We start from the raw sequence: 20,972 nt of genomic DNA, 5'->3' as shown, positions 1-20,972 counted from the left end.
CACCCCTGTCATCACACTTCTACAACCTTCAACTCAATTTTCGGTTTCATTTCCCCCCAATTTTACTAAGTTTTTAATTACACCCCCCATGCAATAAGCAATAATTGTTGATTGATTCCTGCATATATCCACCAACTCGTTCAATACCCGTTGGCTTTTAATTTGATTGTGTTTTAATTGTATTTCACGTTTGGGTGCTTCGTGTAATCGTGTTGGAGCTGTTGATCCTACACTTCTTTGTAGTTCGAAGAATGGCTTTTAAATTCCATTGGATATACTTTTAAAAAATTATGGAAGTAATTTTCTGGCAATTTTTAACCATAAAAAATAGTTAATTATATTTTAAATAATCTTATCAAATAATTAAAAATTATCACACAATCACAAATTTACTGTCACATCATCACTTCACGGCGGTAATAAGGATGTAAATGAAAATAGAATTTAACAGAAGTTGGATTATAAAATGCTTTTTTTATTTTGTGTTATGGTGGTTTGTTTATGATTGATTTAGGAGTCATCACTAAATTGTATGAAATAAAAATATAAGTTGTTTGATGTAGGTATTGGATTTAGCCGTTAATCATGGACTATAAGTTATTACCTCCGAGGATGTAAATGATATTTATCGTTGTACAAAAATATCTATAATTCTTTAAATTAACTAATAAATTATTCCCTCCACAATTCCTTTGATTAACAAAAATATCTACAATTCTTTAGATTAACTAATAAATTATTCTCTCCACTTTAACAACACACAACAAAAACAAAATATTTGTTTTTTTAAGAAAGTAAGATATATTTATTACACTTTTATAAAATTTAAAGATAAAATTTTATTTTTTCATTTTTTAAGGGATATAAAGTATCAGTATCCTGAACTATAAAGTAACATCACCCGTGGAGTCAATTTAAATTACTGAATTTAATAATCATTTTCACTTTTCTATAGTGATATATCTGGGCATTTATATGGCTGAAAACTACAGCTGACCCTCGAAAAATCTTTTGTTCCTCTCTATTTTATTTGTTTTTCTTGTTACTTTTAATGTTGTCAGGTAGATTCTTGTAATAGGATTATTTTTTGAAAGGTGAAAAAATTAATGAGAATGCATACTGTATAATATATAGCATTTGTCCTTTCTTGTCTGAAGGAAAATACTTCCTTGAAATGTTTAATTGAATTAATGAATGTTGATATAATAAGACAAGACTAATGATCATTCATTAATTTGGAAAATTTTTATTTTTGGTCTTTGATTAATTATGAAAAGGCATCTCCCTGAGGAAAGATTAGTTCAATTTGTTTTGTGCACAATGTTAGTATAATTTTTATATTATCCATCAATTGAGAATCATAGTTGGTATAATTTTAAAATAATTATCATAAAAGTAAATAATTTTATTATGCACAGTAATTTATGATTATATAATTGCGTGAAATTAATTAAACGATCAGTACATGTCGGCTATTTTTTCTTTATTTTTAAATACAAAGTCATATTTCTTATCACTCTTGTGCAGTTAGTGGGTTAATGTATTAGAGGCAAATTGAGACTTAGAAGAAAGGGATAAAAAATGAATCTTAAATATCTTGACGACGTACAGCTAGTTTCCATCTTATCATTTATCGGAAAATTGAAAATAAGGAAAATGACGACGAAAAGGTTTAAAACTTCCAACTTTCATAGTTTCATTCTTCAATACTTTGTAAAGCATTAAAGAAAAATCATAAACAATTCTTTAAAATAATATCTTTAATTTTGGATATATTATCTTCTGTTCTTATTATAAAGTCTACGTTAAAAGTAACTTGATACTTTTTAAAAGATCAAATCTAAAAAATTTTAAAGTGACGGGAAGAAACACAATCCATCAAATCTAAAATTTCATACATTAATTATTTTTTCAAAAAAACACCTTTAATTAAAATTTGTTCTAGAATAAAGTGACGGGAAGAAACATAATCCATCAACGTGGGTATTATTTCAGAACATAATTTCTAATGCTCTCAGATTTTTACTTTTTGGTGCTCCAACATTTTCACTTCTGAAGACAAATGATTCATCATTCTAAAAATTATCATCTCTTTTCTAAGATATATTTCATGGATTTTAGACTAAACATATTCTTTTTTATATGTCTGGTTTGGGCATCCTTATTTATATGATTTAATAGATTTTTAGGTGACATTTTGGTTACCCAGTAAACCAGTATGCAGTAATTCAGACCTAGGTCGCATTGTGGAGAAGGAGCTGCATAATTAGTATCATAAAAAACCAAAGAAGATACAAAAACATGTGTAAAGAACTTTTTTTTTGCCAAACCAAGAATCATCTCCTAAAACAACCAAGTTTTTTGGATGTTTCCGCAACCAGGTTCATCACATTGCGGATGGTTTATACTCAAAGATTACTGTGTTCTGGTCCCATTTGAATCTCCTTCACATGATCTCATGTTAATTAGCGCTTAATTGACTTCTGCAACACACAATAAATTGTCATCAATTAGGTGATACTATTATTTTAAATTGAAGGTTGTTTAGGAAAAAAGTAAAGGATCCAGTGTCCAACTCATGATTTTGTGTAAACAGATTTGTAAGGCACATCTAAAACCTATTCAACACTTCAAGCTATTGCAAGAGATATATTAGTTATTCATGTATTATATGTAGCTTCCGAATCTCCTTTTGGTATCAGTGGGCAAATTTTAAGTTATCATCGTAGTCGACTTCATTGGACTATTTAAGAGACATTGATGTGTACGAGAAGTTGGCTATTGAGTGCTGAAATTGATGATAATGTCTTGATTACTTGATTTAATTATTCTATTAAATGATTATTTATTTCTAATTTAATAATTAATTATTTACATTGTTATATTTAATACATGTTTTTTGAAATCTAAAATTCTTGAACAAAGTAGTACTTTGATAAATGAGATAACTTCAGGTGATGAAGGTTTATGTTATATAACAATGTAAATTTTTAAATGATCAATTTCTTCTTTATCCTAAAATTTTGGTTTATAGTCTATGGAGATTATACATCAACTTATGCAAGTGGTATGATGGGAAGTGACCTTACTACCCACTTGGAGGAATGAAGATTGCATCCAATGTTTGAAGAATTATGAGTAGTTAACTTTATTTTGAATGAAGACTACATTTATTTTATGACGTTTGTGATTGGTTGATTTTATGTTATTGTTGTTGCTACTGTTAGATTTTAGGCTACTTTTGTTATTCATTTTATGACTTTGTGATAGGCTGATTTTATGTCATTATTGTTGTATATTTTATGCTACTATTGGATTGGATTTTATGTTGTCATGTATGGTCTAAAAAGATGTTGTGATTGCTGATCAAAATTGTATTTTTCATTCTATGAAAAATTATATTTTTTTACAGGATTTTATAAGCATGTCGGTGGCGGGAAGAGACGGGACAGGAAAAACTCAACCTCCATTGGGGGACATGGATGGGATAAATCTACATTCCTGTCGAGTTTCGGGGTGGGATAAGTAAAAATCGACCCCAACTTGCCCGTTGCCATGCCTACTAAGCAACCTCTTCTCTTTATGACCAAAAGAAGAAAACTCTAAAAGTTGAGATTGTCTATAACTTTATTCTGCAAAATCTTAAAAAATATCACAAATAAAATGCCCTCCCAGTTTTAGATTTAGTACCATTGGTTGCTTTTCCTTCGTCCAGAGGGAGCTGCAACTCTGAGACCATTTGTTTATTGTTTAAATTTTAAATGAATTCCACATGGAAAACATTGGACGAAATAGTTTGGAGAATGAGCTATAAAATTGAAGCAGATGCTATTGAGCAACATACTTATCTGGATGGGGTCAATGGGCGATCTGATGTGCACATAATAACAACCTATCCATAAATTTCAGGGAACTATGACCAAGTATTTATAATTAGGAATGTACACAGCCATAGGACATTTACTAAAGATATGGAACAAATTTCTAGTACTAAAACATTATTTGGTTAAAAGTTGCTCTATTTTGAGGGAGGTTTTAGGTACATTCCTATAAAATGTGAAAATAAGTTTTTCAGCCTTTCAGACCCCAGGAACTCAACAAAATCTTGCAGAATTTTACTAAGCCTTAGCTTGTTGAAAGTCATTTTATCAAAGGAAATCTTAAATTGGTGTTGAAAGTTAAAGATGTGAAGTAGGCATTGGGGCTTAAAATAATGCCATTAAAAAATTAATCACGTGTGAAGTGTCTTTTACCAATGAAATATCTGTCACGCACAAAACAATCAGAAAAGTTTATCAAACTTCAACAATACAGTGGCATGATAAAAATAACAGTGGAGCTTGGTAGCTACTTTAGCATGGCTAGAAACTTATGGAAGCACTCACGAGATTGATTAAGTTATTTAGGTAACTAGTCTAGGACCACTAACATGTTCCAAGTAAGTCCTATCTATTCCTTTGCAGGACAATGATGAAATTTCTCTTTGGACCAAATGCAAAATATGGATCGAATGGTAAGCAGGGGCGGAGCTTTGTGCTAACAGGGGAGCCATGCCCTCCAAATGTAAATAAGTGACTAAAGTTATATTTTAGTTAATTCCATTTTGGCTCCCCAATTTTTTTTGTTGAAGCTCCGCCATCCACTGATGGTAAGGAACTGCTCTCCTTCATGAATGAAAAAGGAAACTTCTTAGGCTTGATAATAACCTTTTCTATTATTTTGCGTAAGGAAGCTACACCCAAGAAGTTCATGTACAAATTAACGGAATACCACTATGAAGGCAGCACAAAGGCCCACCAACAGACAACAGTGGGGATATCTGGTGAGATTTATAAGTTCCAAAAACTTGCACAGTAAATTTGGGGTGGCAGCAAAAATATATAAACAGAAGGAAACCCAAGAAATGCTTTTAGTTTTGTAGAAAACAGATAAAATGTATATATATAAACAGATTCAAGAAGCAAATTGATTTTTTTTTAATTCTTAAGCATGCCCCCCTAAAATACTAGCTCCACATTTGCAAGTTTTAAGTTGTAACATAAGAAATTTGAGTGTAGGAAAAATATGAATCCCTAAACTGCTTTTCCAATCAATAAATCTTCAATGCTCTCTTCATTTTCCCCAAAATCTTGTAACCGTAAGCAGTGGAATCAGAAAACTAAAAATCCTTAGCTTAGAATAATTAAAGTTCAAAGCAGTATCATTCAGGATATAATGCTAAATATTTCTCATACACCCGTGCACAACCCAAAATAAAACTATCCACACCTACAAATCACTTAAAAATAAAATCCTCTTACTATCCGTTCATAATAAATATTGAATGAAAAACAAAATTATTTATTGTACGTCTTGAAAGTATTTTACATTTAAAACTAACATAAAATGTAATAACAGAATTTTTATTTAAAACTTAACATATAAAATGTAATAGGAGAATTTGTAGAAAGACATAATAAGTGAATTAAGAATTATTCATTCATAGCTGAGACATAATAAGTTACAAAGGAAGTACAGCAATTAATTAAGAGGCCCGGTTTTACTTATAACAGCCTCTCAGGTGCCCGATGTGGGACTTGGCAGCGCAATGCATTGCGCCGTTCGATGTGGGACTCGGCAATCCTTTCTCCACCAATTTGTTCTGTTTGTTACTTAACCCTTTTTTTTTAAAACATTTGTTACTTGCCTTTTATTTATTTTATTTTAAAACTAAAAAAATGTTTCATTCCAATTCTCTCAAGTTCGGGGAAAAATTAAGAATTTATTATGTTTTAAATATAGAGATAAAAAATCATACAATTATAAACTATAAAAAACTACTATGTAATAGTAAATTATATAATTAAAAACTTAAAACGGTAACCAATTATATAAACTTTTTGAACCTTTAAGAAATAAAAAAATACCAAAATAAAAATGAAAACAAATGTAATAGTTAGTCTTAATAAAAAAATTCTAAAAAATAATATACTTTATTATATATATTATTTCATCTTAAACGTTATGTCTTAATAAACATAATATAGTATTATATAATTAGTCTTAATAACTATTATGTTTTTTCTTTGATTCTAAAATATTAGTTCGACTTAATATAAACATAAGAAATTTTATAACACACTATTATTTTTATATTTAAAAATATAAACATAATATTATGTTATGAAAATATGTTATTTTAATATTACTTAATATATTTTATTAAAATATAAAAAATAATATTAAACTATCATCAATTCAACCACAGTTAAATCATTAAATTTCGAATTAGTATTTTCGCCAATTCGATGTCCTTTCAAGATTTCAAAACATTGCTTCATAGTACCTATTTCAATTTATTGTGGTGATTCCTATTAATTTTCAAAGTTTTAAAAGGTTATACCGTTTTTTTAATCATTTTTTATGCACAGATACTGGGGTATTTGTGATTAGTTATGATAGTATGCTATAGCTTTTGTTTATCGTTTATTAGTATAAAATATTTGTTTTAATTGATTATTTTTAATGAGATTTGTGTTTTTTTATGTATAAAATTCGAATATGAGATTTTAATTAAAAGATTCGAGTACAATTTTACTCGAATCAATTGCTTAATAAACCATTGTTTAAAATATGGATTACGTAAATATTCTACTTATAGCGGATTTGGTTATGCATTGCTAGGCCATAAACATGCGTAAGAAATGAGAAAAAATGAAGCTAAAACTAGAAGCTCCCACGTCAAACAGTTATGACTGAGTTTAGGTGAAAACCTGCATAATGTACCATACAGACCATGTAACACAACTTGAAACCGTAAGAATTGAACCCTTTAACCAGTCTTCATTTATAGCAGCACTTTTCCCTGGAATATGGATTAGAGGATGCCATAAATTTCTCATAACTGGTCCTTTGTACAGTGTCATGATCAAAACACCAGCTAAGGAGATCATGGTCCCAATAACTTTTGCTATACCACGAGGATTTCGAAGATCAAGAACCTCAAACCTACATTTAACTCAACTCTTTTAAGAATCAGATAAAAAAAAATGTAAATATAATGACTTGTGTTTGAAAAGTCCAAATTCATGCAGATAAAGAATTAAGCAAACCCGAGTGCCACTGCAATGATGAAGGTAAGGGAAGCTATGGTGTTGACCATGGAAGCAACAAAGGTCGGATTTGTGTAGTTCAGGCTTGCAAAGTACATATTAAGAGTCACACTAACCCTGAAATATTTTGAGGTTAGACAAATCAAGTTTCGATTACTTCCCTATGGTATAGAATTGTAGCAGCATGCATTGTCCTTACCCTAACAGAGAAAGCACAAAAATTTCCATGAAAAGAGCAAATGTCAGCTTTGGTCTTGCATTTCTGCAAGAAAACAAAAGTTATAGTCAGATACATGATAAAGGTTATAGGATCATACCAAATTCAATTGTTCAGATAAAATAAATTTATTAAGAATGCAAATGCTAAATTTGATATTAAAATGCAACCAGAGATGGATAAACCAAGCACTGATGCATACTTTTAAGCATCCATGCATGAATCAAATCAAGCATATGCTTGGCACAAAAAAGAGAGTCATGCAAGTGCAAACCAACTCTTGAAGAGAAATGCATATGCACCTCTCCAAAAAGTATGCAAAAGGGAACATCATAGCCGCAGCCAGAATATGCCGATAGGTTACGTACACATGAGGGCTCATACCATGATTGAAGGAGGCTTCAGTGATGAAATATAAGAAGGTATAGCCCACCTGGACTATGACCATTAGCAGGTGTGGCTTTAACTCTCTGCATACAAGCACATGAGAAACTCTTTTCTGTGCCATAACTCGTGTAAGCTAGTTTAGTGATAGGCTAATTCATGTGACTCACAAGCTCTCAAGAAGCTCAATACATACAAAATATAGTTGATGTGCTAGTTGAATGTGATTCTTATTGCATTGACATGGTATCATGTTCTTATTAAATTCCCACGAAATGTACTCAAAATTCCTGACTAGACTATGACATCAGAAAGGGCATCAGGATATTGGAGGATAAAAAAATATGCTAGTTGAAGATTACATAACAAAAGAAATATGACCATATAAGTAGGGGCAGAGCCAGAAATTTTAGATAAGGGGATCTAGTGTAAAAAAATTGTGAACATGCATGACATTTATAAAAAAATTAATATATAATTAGTATTTCTTTTATGAGCAAAAAGAAATATATAAATTATGTTGAACATAAGAGATATTAATTAATAAGTGCAACTAACACATAAGCGTCCAAAGATTGATAGTAAAAGGAGAAGAAAATAGAAAATTTTCATTCAAGTTAAGTGAAAAAAAAAATTTATTATAGTCAAAGTATGTTATTCAAATATATCAAAAATAGATACTTGAGTAACACATGAAAAAATCTTAGAAAATACTTGTTAAATGAATAAGATATGATAATTGCTTAGAAAAATTAATTAAGTATAAATTTATCATTAACAAAATTAGAAACTATAAATCTAATAAAATATTACTAAAAGAAATCAAATTTTTTTATTTGTTCAAAGTTAGCTTTTCTATAAGTTAATTAATACAAAAGTTACCAAGTTATTTTAAGTATTTTATTAATATTTTTATTCTTATTTATAAGACTCAATTAAGAAAATAATATGTAAGATAAAAAAATATAGGATGAAAATTTTTAGGAACACAATAAAATAAAAAATATGTTACAAAATAATACGTAAAGTTTATTTTGTAACATATATTCCATCTGAAATTTGAATATTATATATATATATATATATATATATATATATATATATAAAAGTATGATAATTTTTTTAACATCCCATAAATATGGTGTTATAATGCAATGAGTCAACTCGTATGATAGTCAGCCTTCTATTTTTGAAGGCACATACTTCTCATGTCCCTTATCACATGTTAAAACTAATTTTTCATTCTAATCCAAACTTTAGGAATTACGTATTATCAAATATACTTTTGTACGTGGAAATTTAAAATGACTAAAACATCACTTTGGTTATATTTTATTTATCCTTTTAGTACATGCCGCATAAAGCTAAATACTGTAATTTTTTTTTTTGGTTTCAAAGATTAGGAGAGAAAACTACAAAGTAACAAATATTTTATCTTGCTATTTGTGGTAAAAAGATTTGCTAATTGTTAGACTACTAGTCTAAGAATTAAGAAATATAAGAGTCTCCAAATTCCACCTCAAAATCCTTAAATTCTCCATACTGAAAATCACATAGTAGTCCAGAAATATACCAACTGCAGCTAAGTGCTTTCAAAGGGGACATGCAAATATAAAAACTAAAGAAAAATCAATTAAAAGATTTCCCATTATAAGAGCAATTATTATACACCTCTATTATTTTTCCTTCATGGCCGAGTATTTGGGCCCTATTAACCGTCAGCAAAATTGTTGCTTCTACTGTTCCCTTTCTTTTATGAGTTACGTTTTCTTGTCGTTGATGATGTGATTGTGAATTCCACTTCACATCATAGTGGCACATTGTTTCTACTCAAATAATTAAGCTCTTATTTAGTGGTGTTCCTATGAGCATAAAGATGCCACAAATTGCCTCTCGTGTTTCCTGAGCCACACAAGTTCATGTAAACAATGAGCAAAGTGCCAAGGTATCAGTTTTCAAATCAAAAACAGTTGTTTTAGGAAGTTGGTAACTTGTGAAGACCAAAAATGTCCCATTCGATGTGAGATGTGTGATATGTGTGATGTGTCCTATACTGTAATTATTATGTTTAGTGGAATCTGAACCTTTATTTTGCAACACGTGATGTATGGTTATATTATATTCTTCAACTGTTGTAGGTGGCAATCCCAGTGGCCAGTGGCGACTAGCCAGAGAAAAGTATAATATTACAGACTACCCTGGAATTGGATACATATATATTTTATTGGAAACTTTTCATCTATGTAATTATGTTCATTCCTTTTTTTAAATTTAATAGAATTTGAATATTATAATTGAATAATATTCAATTATATCAATTAAAAAAAACAAAAAAAAAACAGGAGAAGAAAACTAATTCAACTACTAAATATTTGAGGAGGTGATAAGATAATGATCAATAATATTAATAGGGAACACAGGGTTCTTTCGAGGCATGAAGTTTCTTGGGGATTAAAAAAAGAAGTGTACTACTTGTTTTCATACAAGACATTCTTTAGAGCGAATAATCAAAAGGTCATAAACATAAAATCAGCTACGTATTACATTCTTCAAGGTAAATTCCTTCGTATATGCAATTTGTAACTAAGCTCTTTTGTACGGTGGGTTCCAACAGCAAACAGATCAGTGGTTTACTTTTCTGAAATTACGTCAATATTACAACTTCGGGTTAGTGTTCTTTATGACTTTATCTAACCGAAAAAGCTGTAAAATTTATCAAACTAAATGTTCCAACTTTTTTTGTATGTGATTTACAACTCTCATATTTTGAGTTCTTGAAGCAATAGCAGAATCGCGTAATGGCATAATGATTAATGATTGGGCACAAAGGTACTCCATTCATAGCAGCTGTAAGAAAATGATTTATGGACATAAATAATCCGAAGACAAACACAAACCCTTTCTCTAGCATATGTTGGCAAAAACATATGTTAGCAACCCAATTCCCGGTAAACATAAAAGTTTAACCTTCAATCACAGGATCAGGAAATCAGCATAACACTTTGGTAGCCTAATTTCTTTGCATGGAAAAATCATGTATGCATTTTTAGTTTTTACAATCTGCCAGTACTGTCCCATTTCCGGTAGAAATGAAGGAATCAATTTAAATGAGTGTAAGCATCTACTCTACTTTCTTTTCTATTGACACTTTCTAAGAATTTCCAATAAGATGAACATGTGTTGGAAGAGAGAACTTGGGCGGAATATAGAGTCTGCTACCCTGCAGCTAATAGCCAAAGCATGATTAGGGATGATATTGAAATTGGGAACCAGCTCAAGAAGGCTAATGCTACTGAAATCTGGTACTTTTGGCATTCCTCTCCAAAATGGCAGTGTCCCAGATCATTAAAGTATAAAACCGTGATGCCAGCTGAGGAAGACGCTGCAGCTAGAGATAGTGTTGCTGTTACCTGTGGACAGTGGTCAAGAAGACTTGTAATTGAAAGATCATAACATCAGAACTCGTGCTGTAAGTAACAAACCAATGAATAACTAGTAAGAGTAAAGGTTAAGGCAGAGGCTAACCCAATCTCCAACTACAAAGAGGCTAACCAGTACAGCGTTGTGGAGGACCTTTTTTTTCACCAAGGCATATGCATCCAATAAAGCAAGCACAAAACTCCAAATGACTTGTAAACCCATTGAAGCTATCAAGTAACTGTAATACAAAAGGAGCACTCAGTAGCAAGTTATTCCACATTCAACATCCAACCAAGCTAGTGATGAACAACACAAGTACATTTGCAGATCATCATATCAATAGTAAAACAGTTCATGACATAAATGTTTTCATAAGGAAAAACAAAAGTGTTAGGATCTAATTGCAAGGTATGCGAATTGACTATTGAGTCCTACATTCATAGTATGAGATTCTAATGTGGAGTTTACAAGGTTTTGGACTCTCCAACTAAAATGACTACTTTTTGTGGTGTGGTTTTCCCAAGGTTTTTATCAATTGATATTAAGAGTTTCTAACAAGCCGCCTGCATTAGGATCCAATTGCAAGGTATGGGACTTGAGTTCCACATTGGAAGTATAGGGTTCTAGTGTGGCCATTCTCTTCCAATTATAACAGCTAGCTTCTATGGTGTTTTTCTCCCAAGGTTCTTGTCAAAGAGCATCAACATGAAGCAAAACAATACTAAAAATATGCAGTTATATCACACTCCACAGAGGTTTTACTGAAGACATCCCTTTTTGGCCATCACCCTTCCCAATCTCATTCTCACCTCCAAGCCTAGTTCCATACCCAGCTGAGCTGGGTTCATTTTTTATATTCAGAATTCCATTGTAAGTTCAATCATCATTTGCATGGAGAACCAAAGCTCATATAGCATTTCCTGTTTCATTTCTTCAATTTTTAGCATTCAAGCATACACTGATAAACAATCAGAGCTTAAAATTTAACGTCAACAAGATAAAGTCGAACTTTTTAAGTAGTAACCATGATCTAAAAGTAGTATTCATGGACTTTAAGGGGCGGGATAAAGAGACCAATTGAATATCATGTGAACATGTCCAATAATGAATCTGACTGAACTAAGATACATCACACCTAATGAGTAATATATTGAAACAAAAAACAATCACCTCATAGTAATGTTCAGTGTAAATTGTTTCCCACAGTAAGTGTGTCAAAATCTTTAAGCACACCTTGTGTGTCGAAATAATTAAAAAGATGTATTTGAAATTGAATGGTTAGTTGGTTCATGATCTATTGTTCTAACAATTTGAAAATCAATAAACAACCACAATTGTGCATACTGCTGGTACGAATAGTTGGGAACTTGGGATGCTACCCAAAATGAGTAACACAAGTATGAATATTTCAGAAGTATTATGCTGGCCAAACATTGAGAACATCTTGTCTGACCACTGAATTTGACAGAAAAAGGTCCCAAGAAACATCATAAACTCTTCTAGGTGAGGTTGGGTAGTAGTGGTTTCATGGCAATAGTCAAACAATCAAAGGGCAACCCAGCACACGAGGCTCCCACCTAGTGCGATCTAGGGTGGATTAACAAGCATAGCCTTAACCATGCAAGCTACAAGGCAGCAACCTTACCATTATGCCAAAAACTCACCCTCCAATAGTCAAACAATCAATCTTTATTTTGATATCCTTTTCTTATAAACATGTGAACCAGTAATTAATTAAAACTGCACTTTATTGCCAATACTATGGAGAAATAACTAAAGATTAAGGAGGGACAGGCACAAAATTTCCACTTCTTATTTCCTACTGATTTAAGAATGAAAGATGTGGTACGGTAAATAATGTTTTGGTGGAATGTTTTTAAGAACTTTACATCTAAGTTTCATCAAAATGTAAATAGGACCTAACTCACGAGAAGATGCTATTCTCATTCCCATCATCCTCACAACCATGAATAACCTTTCAGTCCTTTCCTTTTGTAAGACATCCAGGTTCAGAAGCTCGTTGTGCTAATCCAACAAATCACAGTTGTTATTTAATCCACCGCTATATTATAAATTTGAGTCAACATTCTTGAAAGTAGGATAATTTCTCTGTACTCTCCTCCTCAAGTAGCCATGTATGTATCTTTGCAATTTTGTTATACATGTCAAACCAATATCTTTCCCTCCTTGGTTAGTAATTCAATCAGAAGGCATTTTAGTTTCCTCAATTTCTTTAAGCAATGCTTAATTTTCATCAATACTTATTAAATATAATGAGACATTTGCAAACCACTAGTAAAGGAATCTTCTATCAATTAAAACAAATTTTGAGATTTTCCAAAACTAAAAATTAAATGCGTGCATAATTTATAGTTTACAATAAAAATAATCTTCTACCAATTAAATAAAAAAAAATTCTGAAATGCATTTTGAATATTTTACCTGTATTTAAAAATACCCATGATATATGGAAAACTTGCTAGTTATTCTTACGGAGACCTATGTCAATAAGGTTAAGTGCTAATTAGTGAATTTTTATACAAAATACATTTTGTTTTTAAGTCACAAAAAGTTATGATTCACATCTATTGTATTGTATCCAAAAGCAAGCTTCAAGGATATCAGAGTTCCCAATTCCCAACAACAGCAATGAAAAATTCCCCGTACAAATTCCAGTCACGACGACTATAACAAAGTGCTAACTAAACTTGCATGAAAAAGCTAAATTGACTTGCATGCATAAATCAAAATATGAAAACGAATCGACAACAATCAGGTGCATAACATATATGACTAGTGAGTTTGAGAATATGATCAATACTGCAACAAAATCACACCGAAAGAGATAAATGCATGAAAAAGTTCCAGAAAAGAAACATCTTCAATTACCAAAAAGCCGTAAAGTTAAAGAAACTGGGAGTGGTAGCCATGGAAGCAATTGATCCAGCAGCAAAAACGAACTGTGATATCCTTAGAGCCAAACCAAGACCAGTGCCCGGTGTCCCAGGGAAATCCTTCATTTTTCTCTCCAAATCTTAGATTCTCAATGGCTAAGGAACACCCATCATCTTCATATTTGACCCAAAAAAAAAAAAAAAAAATAGATGGAGACCCAGAAAGGAAAAGGGGAGAAATTTGAGGTGCAAAGGGAAATTGAAATCTGGGGAAAGCAAGCAGAGAGTGTGACGAGCAAAACAAGACAATGAAAATGAAGAAATTACGTTAGAGAAGCAAGTTAAGTTGGCAAATGACAATAGTCAAAAGTGTGAGCAAAGGAACAGAACAACCTCGGTTGCTTGTATTTGCATTGGTCTTTCTGGCACAATGAAAGTGAACTCTCACCCACGCGTCCCCAATAGCGTGCAGCTTATTCTACAAAAGTGTGTGGACGGTGGACCCACTACACGCCAATACGTATTTCACTTTCATGTCATACATTCTCTTGGAAATTGTCTTCGCTCCATCAACAATTTTAGTATTGTCGACTTCCTTGCCTCTATACGTCTTTTTACTATTCTTTAAGTTATATATATTTTATTGAATTTTATAAAGAAAAAATATTCAAGTACCATATATCTTAGACTTACAATCAATTTTTTTACACCAGCACAGTTACTAATGATGAGCAAAATTAAACTCCTTTGAAAAATAAATTTTATATAAGGAGTTATCATATCAAAGTCAAGTTTATAATATGGAATTATAATGAAACAGATTTTCAAATTAAAACAATCTAAGTCACCATATTCGATAGTGCTCCATCGTATCCAAACAAATTATAAGCGATCTACATATCTCAAATGGTTGTTACTTATTATTGTAAAAATAAAACTGAGTTTGTTCCTATTGATAAAACTAAGAAAGTTGGAAAGTTAACGGGTAACTAAAAGTTAAAAAAATAATTTATTAAAATATAAAATAATATAAAAATAATAAAATTCTGATCTATTTAAAAAGGTAATAAGAAAGTTAAATATATGTATTGAAAATAAAAATAAAAGGAAATATAAAAAATTAAAAATTACTAAAAAATTATTTTAAAAAATATTTACTAAACAACCAAACAAGATAAGTAAAAAAAAAATGAAAAATTAATTAAAATATCTTGTTTTGCTCGTTAAGATGGAGATGAGCAAATTCAGGAGTGCTGATTTGCAGAACTATTTAGGTCCAAGAAGACACCTTCGTTTGTTGGAGCAGTACAGAATTGAAATTAGGCATCATTCTTCTTTGACTATACATAATTCATGGATACTTTAAAACACAAGAATAGCAGGCCCTTCTAGACTGTGACAAATCCTCCTCTACCTCCTCAATTTGACTATCTTAAGCAGCCACCAAATCCTGAAGAGAAGTTCTACATCACATAATAATCTACTTCACTTTCTGCTTTAGGATGCTTCACTAAAACTCAACGGAAAACTTTCTACTTATTCCCCACACAATAATTTTCAAATACATAAAAGTCAAGGGTAACCTTCCCCTGCCTGTACTACTGGCAAAAATTGACAAATAGGATCCAATAACTAGTCTAAGATTACTCAAGAAAAATCTAAATATTAGCGAGCACCATTTTCATAATGGGAAGATTTTTAAAATTTCAAATGATACGATATTTATTTTTCTTTTGATTACAAGAATAGACAAATTCTATACCATAAAATGGAATAAGTGGGAAGGCGCAGAAAGAAAAGTTCCTAAAGAAAAGAGAACTAGATCTACTAATGAATGAGAGAAGAAGGGCTTAGAAGGAAAAACTTAGGAATCCAGCTCTATTGGTTCTCAGCTACTCCACCGAGGGCTCGTGAATTATCAAAATTACATTATAAATACCTCTGTTAGATTGAGGGCAAAATGAATATATGATCTTGAAGCATAAACTTGTGAATTATGATGTATATTCCAGAGGACAAAATAAAACAAGTGTGAGAGAGAAGAGGACTATTATCTATTAGGAGTTGGAGGTAATCCAAGATAGTCAAATATCCGTAGCTGAATAGTCAAATACCTATCATTGCAAGCAGAAGAACCCTTTAGAAAGTGAATAGTAAAGACAAAGAATAAATGTACCTTGTACCACCTATCTATATTTTTAAAGGCTAGAACGGAACAAGAGCATGAATAAATACATGGTCAAGCAGTATTCTGCGAGATATTGATGGACTTGTATGTTGATAGAATGCTCATCTATATACCACTATATCTGGATTCCTAAAGCACGCCTCTACTTCTTGATATAATTCAAAACTATTTAATATGCTAAATGAGTTCAGGATCAAAATATCTTGTGAAGCAGTTTTTTCATTTATGTTGGACAGTTACAACAAAAATTCTTGGGAAGAAATAACTTGGTAAGCAGCGAATACATTGTTTGCCCCAATTTGCTCATTCTTTACCTGCATCAGTAGAAAGAAATCATCCTATTACAATCTCAATTCAGATATATATTCTGAATTTAGATAATGTTGTTCCATGTCTTGTTTTCTATGAATTTGTTGGTATACTCCATAATAAATATTCTCAAACAGTTTTTACCTTCTCAATTTCATGACATGCATTTTCTACATATATATTTGAGGAAAAAAGAAATTCAACAAACCAAGCTACCTTTGCCATATTCCAGTCATCTTCACTTGGCAGAGATATATGGTGAGGTTGTTGTCATGTTTGTTGTGTTGTGTCAGGTGACAAAAAACTTCTTTCTGTGGTATGGCTGCATCAAACATCAAAAGGTAGATGCCCACCTAGTTTGGCAATCAAGAACAAGCACTTTGTCATATATGGAATGTTTAGTCTTGTGCATGTTTCTTTAAACTTTTACTTTCTCTTGGGTGTCTCCTTCCATTTTCCAAAGTGAGCAACTTCTCTAACGATTTCAGTAGTACCACAGACTATACACAATCGATTTTCCACAAAGCATAGGGTATACTTGACCATACAATGACACAAAATAAATTATCCTGGTGAAATTTTATTTGAAATGTACTAAGATAGCATCATTTCTGCCTACAATTATCAGCGTCAAGGTGATACAACATATTAACGTGGGGTTTGTATCATGTATGCCAAGTTATTAGTCTCATATTAAGTAAAAAAAAGTTGGGCATAAAGGCTGCAAATGTTGAAGTGTAAAAAAGCTGAGTCTCGCATCCAACGGGCAATAACTAGCTACATTAAGATTCAAACCTTTCTAACGTGGTAGAAATTTTATATAAAAAAAAAATGGTCAGCAGCCCGAATGGCATGTCATATCGCAATTTAGAAATCAATAGGAGGGGAGTGTTGATCACTTTTTTAAATAAATAAATAATAAGTCAAAATAGTTAAGTTTTTTTTATCGATAAAAATCAAACAAAGGTATTTTTTATCAATAAATGTGAATTATTATTAACGAGAAGAATCCAACCTATAATTTTTTTTAATCACGGGTCAATTATATATCTTCAAAGAAAAATATGTAAGTGAGACTTTTAAGATTCTAACCTTTTAATTTAAGGCAAACTATTAATTCTTCTCATATTTCTGCAACTTTTTCAATCAACCCCTCTCTCAAGTTTTTTCATTAGTTAACTTTCTTTAACTTTAATTCTAATTAAAGAATGGCTTTTAACTATTTTTAACAAGAACAATTATTTATTTTAATCGTCATCCCATATTATTAATAATTTTTCAACCCATCCCTTAAGATTTATTTTATGCCCCGAAATTCTACTCAGAAAAAAAAATCCCCAAATTCTTCATTAAAAATAGAAATCAACGAAATCCACTTCAAAAAAAAACAACAACAACAACAACAAAATCGTACGGAGTCACGCGTACTTTAATCTTAAAGCAATTGCAAATTAAATTAGTTCAAATCAAAGGTTACTAAAAAAAATGAGTAAAGCGGTAAGTTTTTTTTTTCTTTTTTGAGGGAGTAAAATAAAGCGGTAAGATAAGCATATGTGATTATGACAAAAATAAAAGTGTTAAGCTTAAGCAGCATATGTGTTTTTCTTGCAAAACAATTTATTCCGAATGTCACAACCTTAAATTGTTTAACACTTTGACGAATCAAACCAAAAGACCAAAACCAAATTGACCTCAGTACTGTAGAACACTGCGACTCTTCACACTTTTCTTCTTCCCTTCGTCTTCAGCTTCTGCTTCTTCTCTTGTTGCTGCTTCAAAACAGTGAGAAAAATATGGGGTTCTCCTCCTTTCTGGGTCGCGTCCTCTTTGCTTCCCTCTTCATCCTCTCAGCATGGCAGATGTCAGTCCTCTCTCTCTCTCTCTCTCTCTTTAGATCCATTCGTTTATTTTTATTTTATTTTTTCTTCATGACGTTCAGATTACTTCCCCGTCGAACTTTTCGTTTTTTTGCATCTGGGTTTTTCATTCGTATTTGTGTTTTCACTTAGAGACACGTAGATATAGTACAAACCCATGATGTTGTTTAATGGTTATATTGATTGATAATTGGGAACTATGGTGAGCTGTTCAAGTTTAACGATGCATCTTTGTCTCTGGTGCTTCATGGTTTTCTTTTATGTAAATTATTAGTTAATTAATTCGTTCTCTTAAGTATGCCAGCATGTTGGGATATTGTTATTATATATTAGCAATTAGCAACAACAGCAGCCAAACCCTCCTGAAACCTTGAGTTGCACTTGAAATATGGGTTTAATGTTGCTTTTCCTTGAGTTGCTTCCTTCAAATCATTGAGAATTTTCAGGCTTGCGATTAGTACTGAGTTTGATATCAAGTTAGGTAGACTACAAATTTATAGTTTAAATGGCTCATTTAACATGGGTTGTGGACAAGTTTTTGCCTAGCAGAATATACAAGGAGCTATGAGAGTAATGAGACAGTAATAATACGATGAACCGTTCTAAATCTTGATAATTCGTTTGTTATTACTTTGTAGTTTTTGTTTGTTTTAGTCAATAGTAATATTGACTTTTCTTTACTAGTCCTTCTGAAAGTCCTGTTTTTTCTTTAATGAATTCTGCAGTCTTTAATTTAATGTTGCATTTTGTCTATATTGGGGTATCGGTGGTCCAGGGTGGATATTGAATATCAGAGCTTAATAGAAGCCTAGCTGTGTTAAGAAATCAACTGATAGAGTTAGAACTCAGCTGGCTGGTTTTCCAGTGGTATTTGTTACATAAATATATGTGGGCCCAAAAATGTACCATATGCAATTTGTGCTGAGATTGCAACTCTACTAAATTCTATTGCTCTGATATGATGTCTTGGAGACTTGTTGATTAGAAATTTAAAATGCATTTCTGTAGCCAGCCTCAGCCTTTTTCAGCAGTTTTAAGTCCTGTTACTTTATTTTGTAACTTGGTGGTGAATCACCGGGTTGATGTTTATGAATGAGCATATAGGCTGTATACCAGGTACCTTGTGACAAGATTTTAGCCTATCAAATGTTGTGTTGTTAAAGTAATTATTAGTTTGCTAATAATACTATTGAAGCAACATTTAGTATTTTTGTATTTATATAGAATGTATGTTGCTAGGTTTAATGAATTTGATGACACTGGTGGACCCATTGCAAAGGAGTTGATTCCCAAGTTCACTGTTCTGAAGAGAAATTTATCCTCCAAACTGGGGGTAAAGACACCAGATATTAATGTAAGGCCATCTTTTCTCATATTATACATTTCTTGGAATTGAATTAATTTTTACTTGTATATGCCTTTCTGATTAAAATGTTAAATACAGGTGCGGTCAGTCATTGCCTCTATCATATTTCTAAAGGGGGTTGGAGGAATTCTATTCGTGCTTGGCAGTACATTTGGATCTTATCTTCTGGTAAGGGCTTGCTCTCCTAGGTTTGAAATGAATAAAAGTTTTCATTCTTAAATTTACTTTTCCAGTTTTGATCTTTGTTTTGGTCCTAAAGAATTATAACCCTGATTACTTTTTTTTCCTCTAGCTCTTGTATCTGGGGCTTTCTACTCCAATTCTATATGATTTTTACAACTATAGATCTAATAACCCTGAATACTATTTACTGCTGAATGATTTCATTCAGGTATGTGAAAACTATTGTTATTTCATGTGTTTCTATCTAATGATTTTACCTGTGTAACTTAATATAATGTGTTCACTTTGGATGGCAGAGCACAGCACTTTGTGGTGCATTGCTATTTTTTATAGAGATGAAGTACTCGATTACCAGAAGACAAATCAGGAAGAAGACCCCAAAAGCAAAGACAATTTAGAGATTAGAAAGAATTGTGTATCTGTTTTCAGTGAAAAGGTTATTAAATTTCTTTGTTGTTGTGTTATGGAATTATTGCTTAAACCTTTTTGCATTGATGATTTTTGTATGTTGGCACATAATTTGATTATGAATATGCTTAATCATTCTCATACCATTCTGTTGTACTTGCACTAAGAATAGCTATTAACAGAAGCTTTGGTTAAATTTGAAATACAATAAAATATGATATATACAAGTGTGTACTTCCGATTTGAGAGTCCTGATTTGGCGAGTTTGGAGTCACTACTTTCTCTGGAGTCTCAAATATTATCATAAATTGTTGTTTATATGCCACGTTTTACCTCATGTCCCTTACATTCACGTTGGGATTAACAAAATCAGAAGCCAAGAATGTGTTAATTAACTTAATCACTCATAATAAATTTTTAACCAATTAGAGCAAAACAGTTTTCTGCATTATTTAACCATGACTAGCTTATACTATTTAATCTTGACTGACTTCACCATACAAAACACTGCCATAATTTGAATATGGTAAGATTGAACGCTTCAAATACTTTGCTTCACATTCCAAAGGAGCGTTATTTGCGCATTATATACACACGTATTATGTTGATCAACAGACTTGTTTCGCATCGATGCC

At 31.5% G+C, this 20,972-nt stretch overlaps 3 protein-coding genes across 4 annotated transcripts; 1 reads left to right on the top strand and 2 right to left on the bottom strand.

Moving 5' to 3' along the window:
- Positions 1-2,294: 2,294 nt before the first annotated feature.
- On the bottom strand, positions 2,295-8,034 carry LOC114402832 (WAT1-related protein At5g07050-like). 2 transcript variants are annotated; one of them, XM_028365520.1, is made up of 5 exons: positions 7,677-8,034; positions 7,291-7,353; positions 7,092-7,208; positions 6,753-6,987; positions 2,295-2,483 (listed from the first exon to the last, which is right to left on the bottom strand). In XM_028365520.1, the coding sequence occupies exons 1-5, from the start codon at positions 7,814-7,816 to the stop codon at positions 2,466-2,468; spliced, it is 573 nt and encodes a 190-aa protein (XP_028221321.1). In that variant the 5' UTR covers positions 7,817-8,034; the 3' UTR covers positions 2,295-2,465. The 2 variants fall into 2 exon arrangements, with proteins under 2 accessions (XP_028221321.1, XP_028221320.1); XM_028365519.1 differs by having other exon boundaries at positions 2,297-2,483; positions 7,611-8,034.
- A 2,499-nt stretch (positions 8,035-10,533) lies between these two features.
- LOC114401517 (CASP-like protein 5B3) lies at positions 10,534-14,460 on the bottom strand. Its single transcript, XM_028364037.1, has 3 exons — positions 14,002-14,460; positions 11,218-11,350; positions 10,534-11,102 (listed from the first exon to the last, which is right to left on the bottom strand). Exons 1-3 carry the CDS (start codon positions 14,130-14,132, stop codon positions 10,908-10,910), a joined length of 459 nt encoding a protein of 152 aa, XP_028219838.1. The 5' UTR covers positions 14,133-14,460; the 3' UTR covers positions 10,534-10,907.
- A 3,692-nt stretch (positions 14,461-18,152) lies between these two features.
- On the top strand, positions 18,153-20,578 carry LOC114403809. The gene is made up of 5 exons (XM_028366984.1): positions 18,153-18,364; positions 19,620-19,734; positions 19,825-19,914; positions 20,039-20,137; positions 20,226-20,578. Exons 1-5 carry the CDS (start codon positions 18,297-18,299, stop codon positions 20,325-20,327), a joined length of 474 nt encoding a protein of 157 aa, XP_028222785.1. The 5' UTR covers positions 18,153-18,296; the 3' UTR covers positions 20,328-20,578.
- Positions 20,579-20,972: the final 394 nt, after the last annotated feature.

This window comes from Glycine soja, chromosome 20 (assembly GCF_004193775.1).
Source record: "Glycine soja cultivar W05 chromosome 20, ASM419377v2, whole genome shotgun sequence".
Taxonomy (NCBI): domain Eukaryota; kingdom Viridiplantae; phylum Streptophyta; class Magnoliopsida; order Fabales; family Fabaceae; genus Glycine; species Glycine soja.
This window is presented reverse-complemented; position numbering and strand designations above follow the sequence as displayed.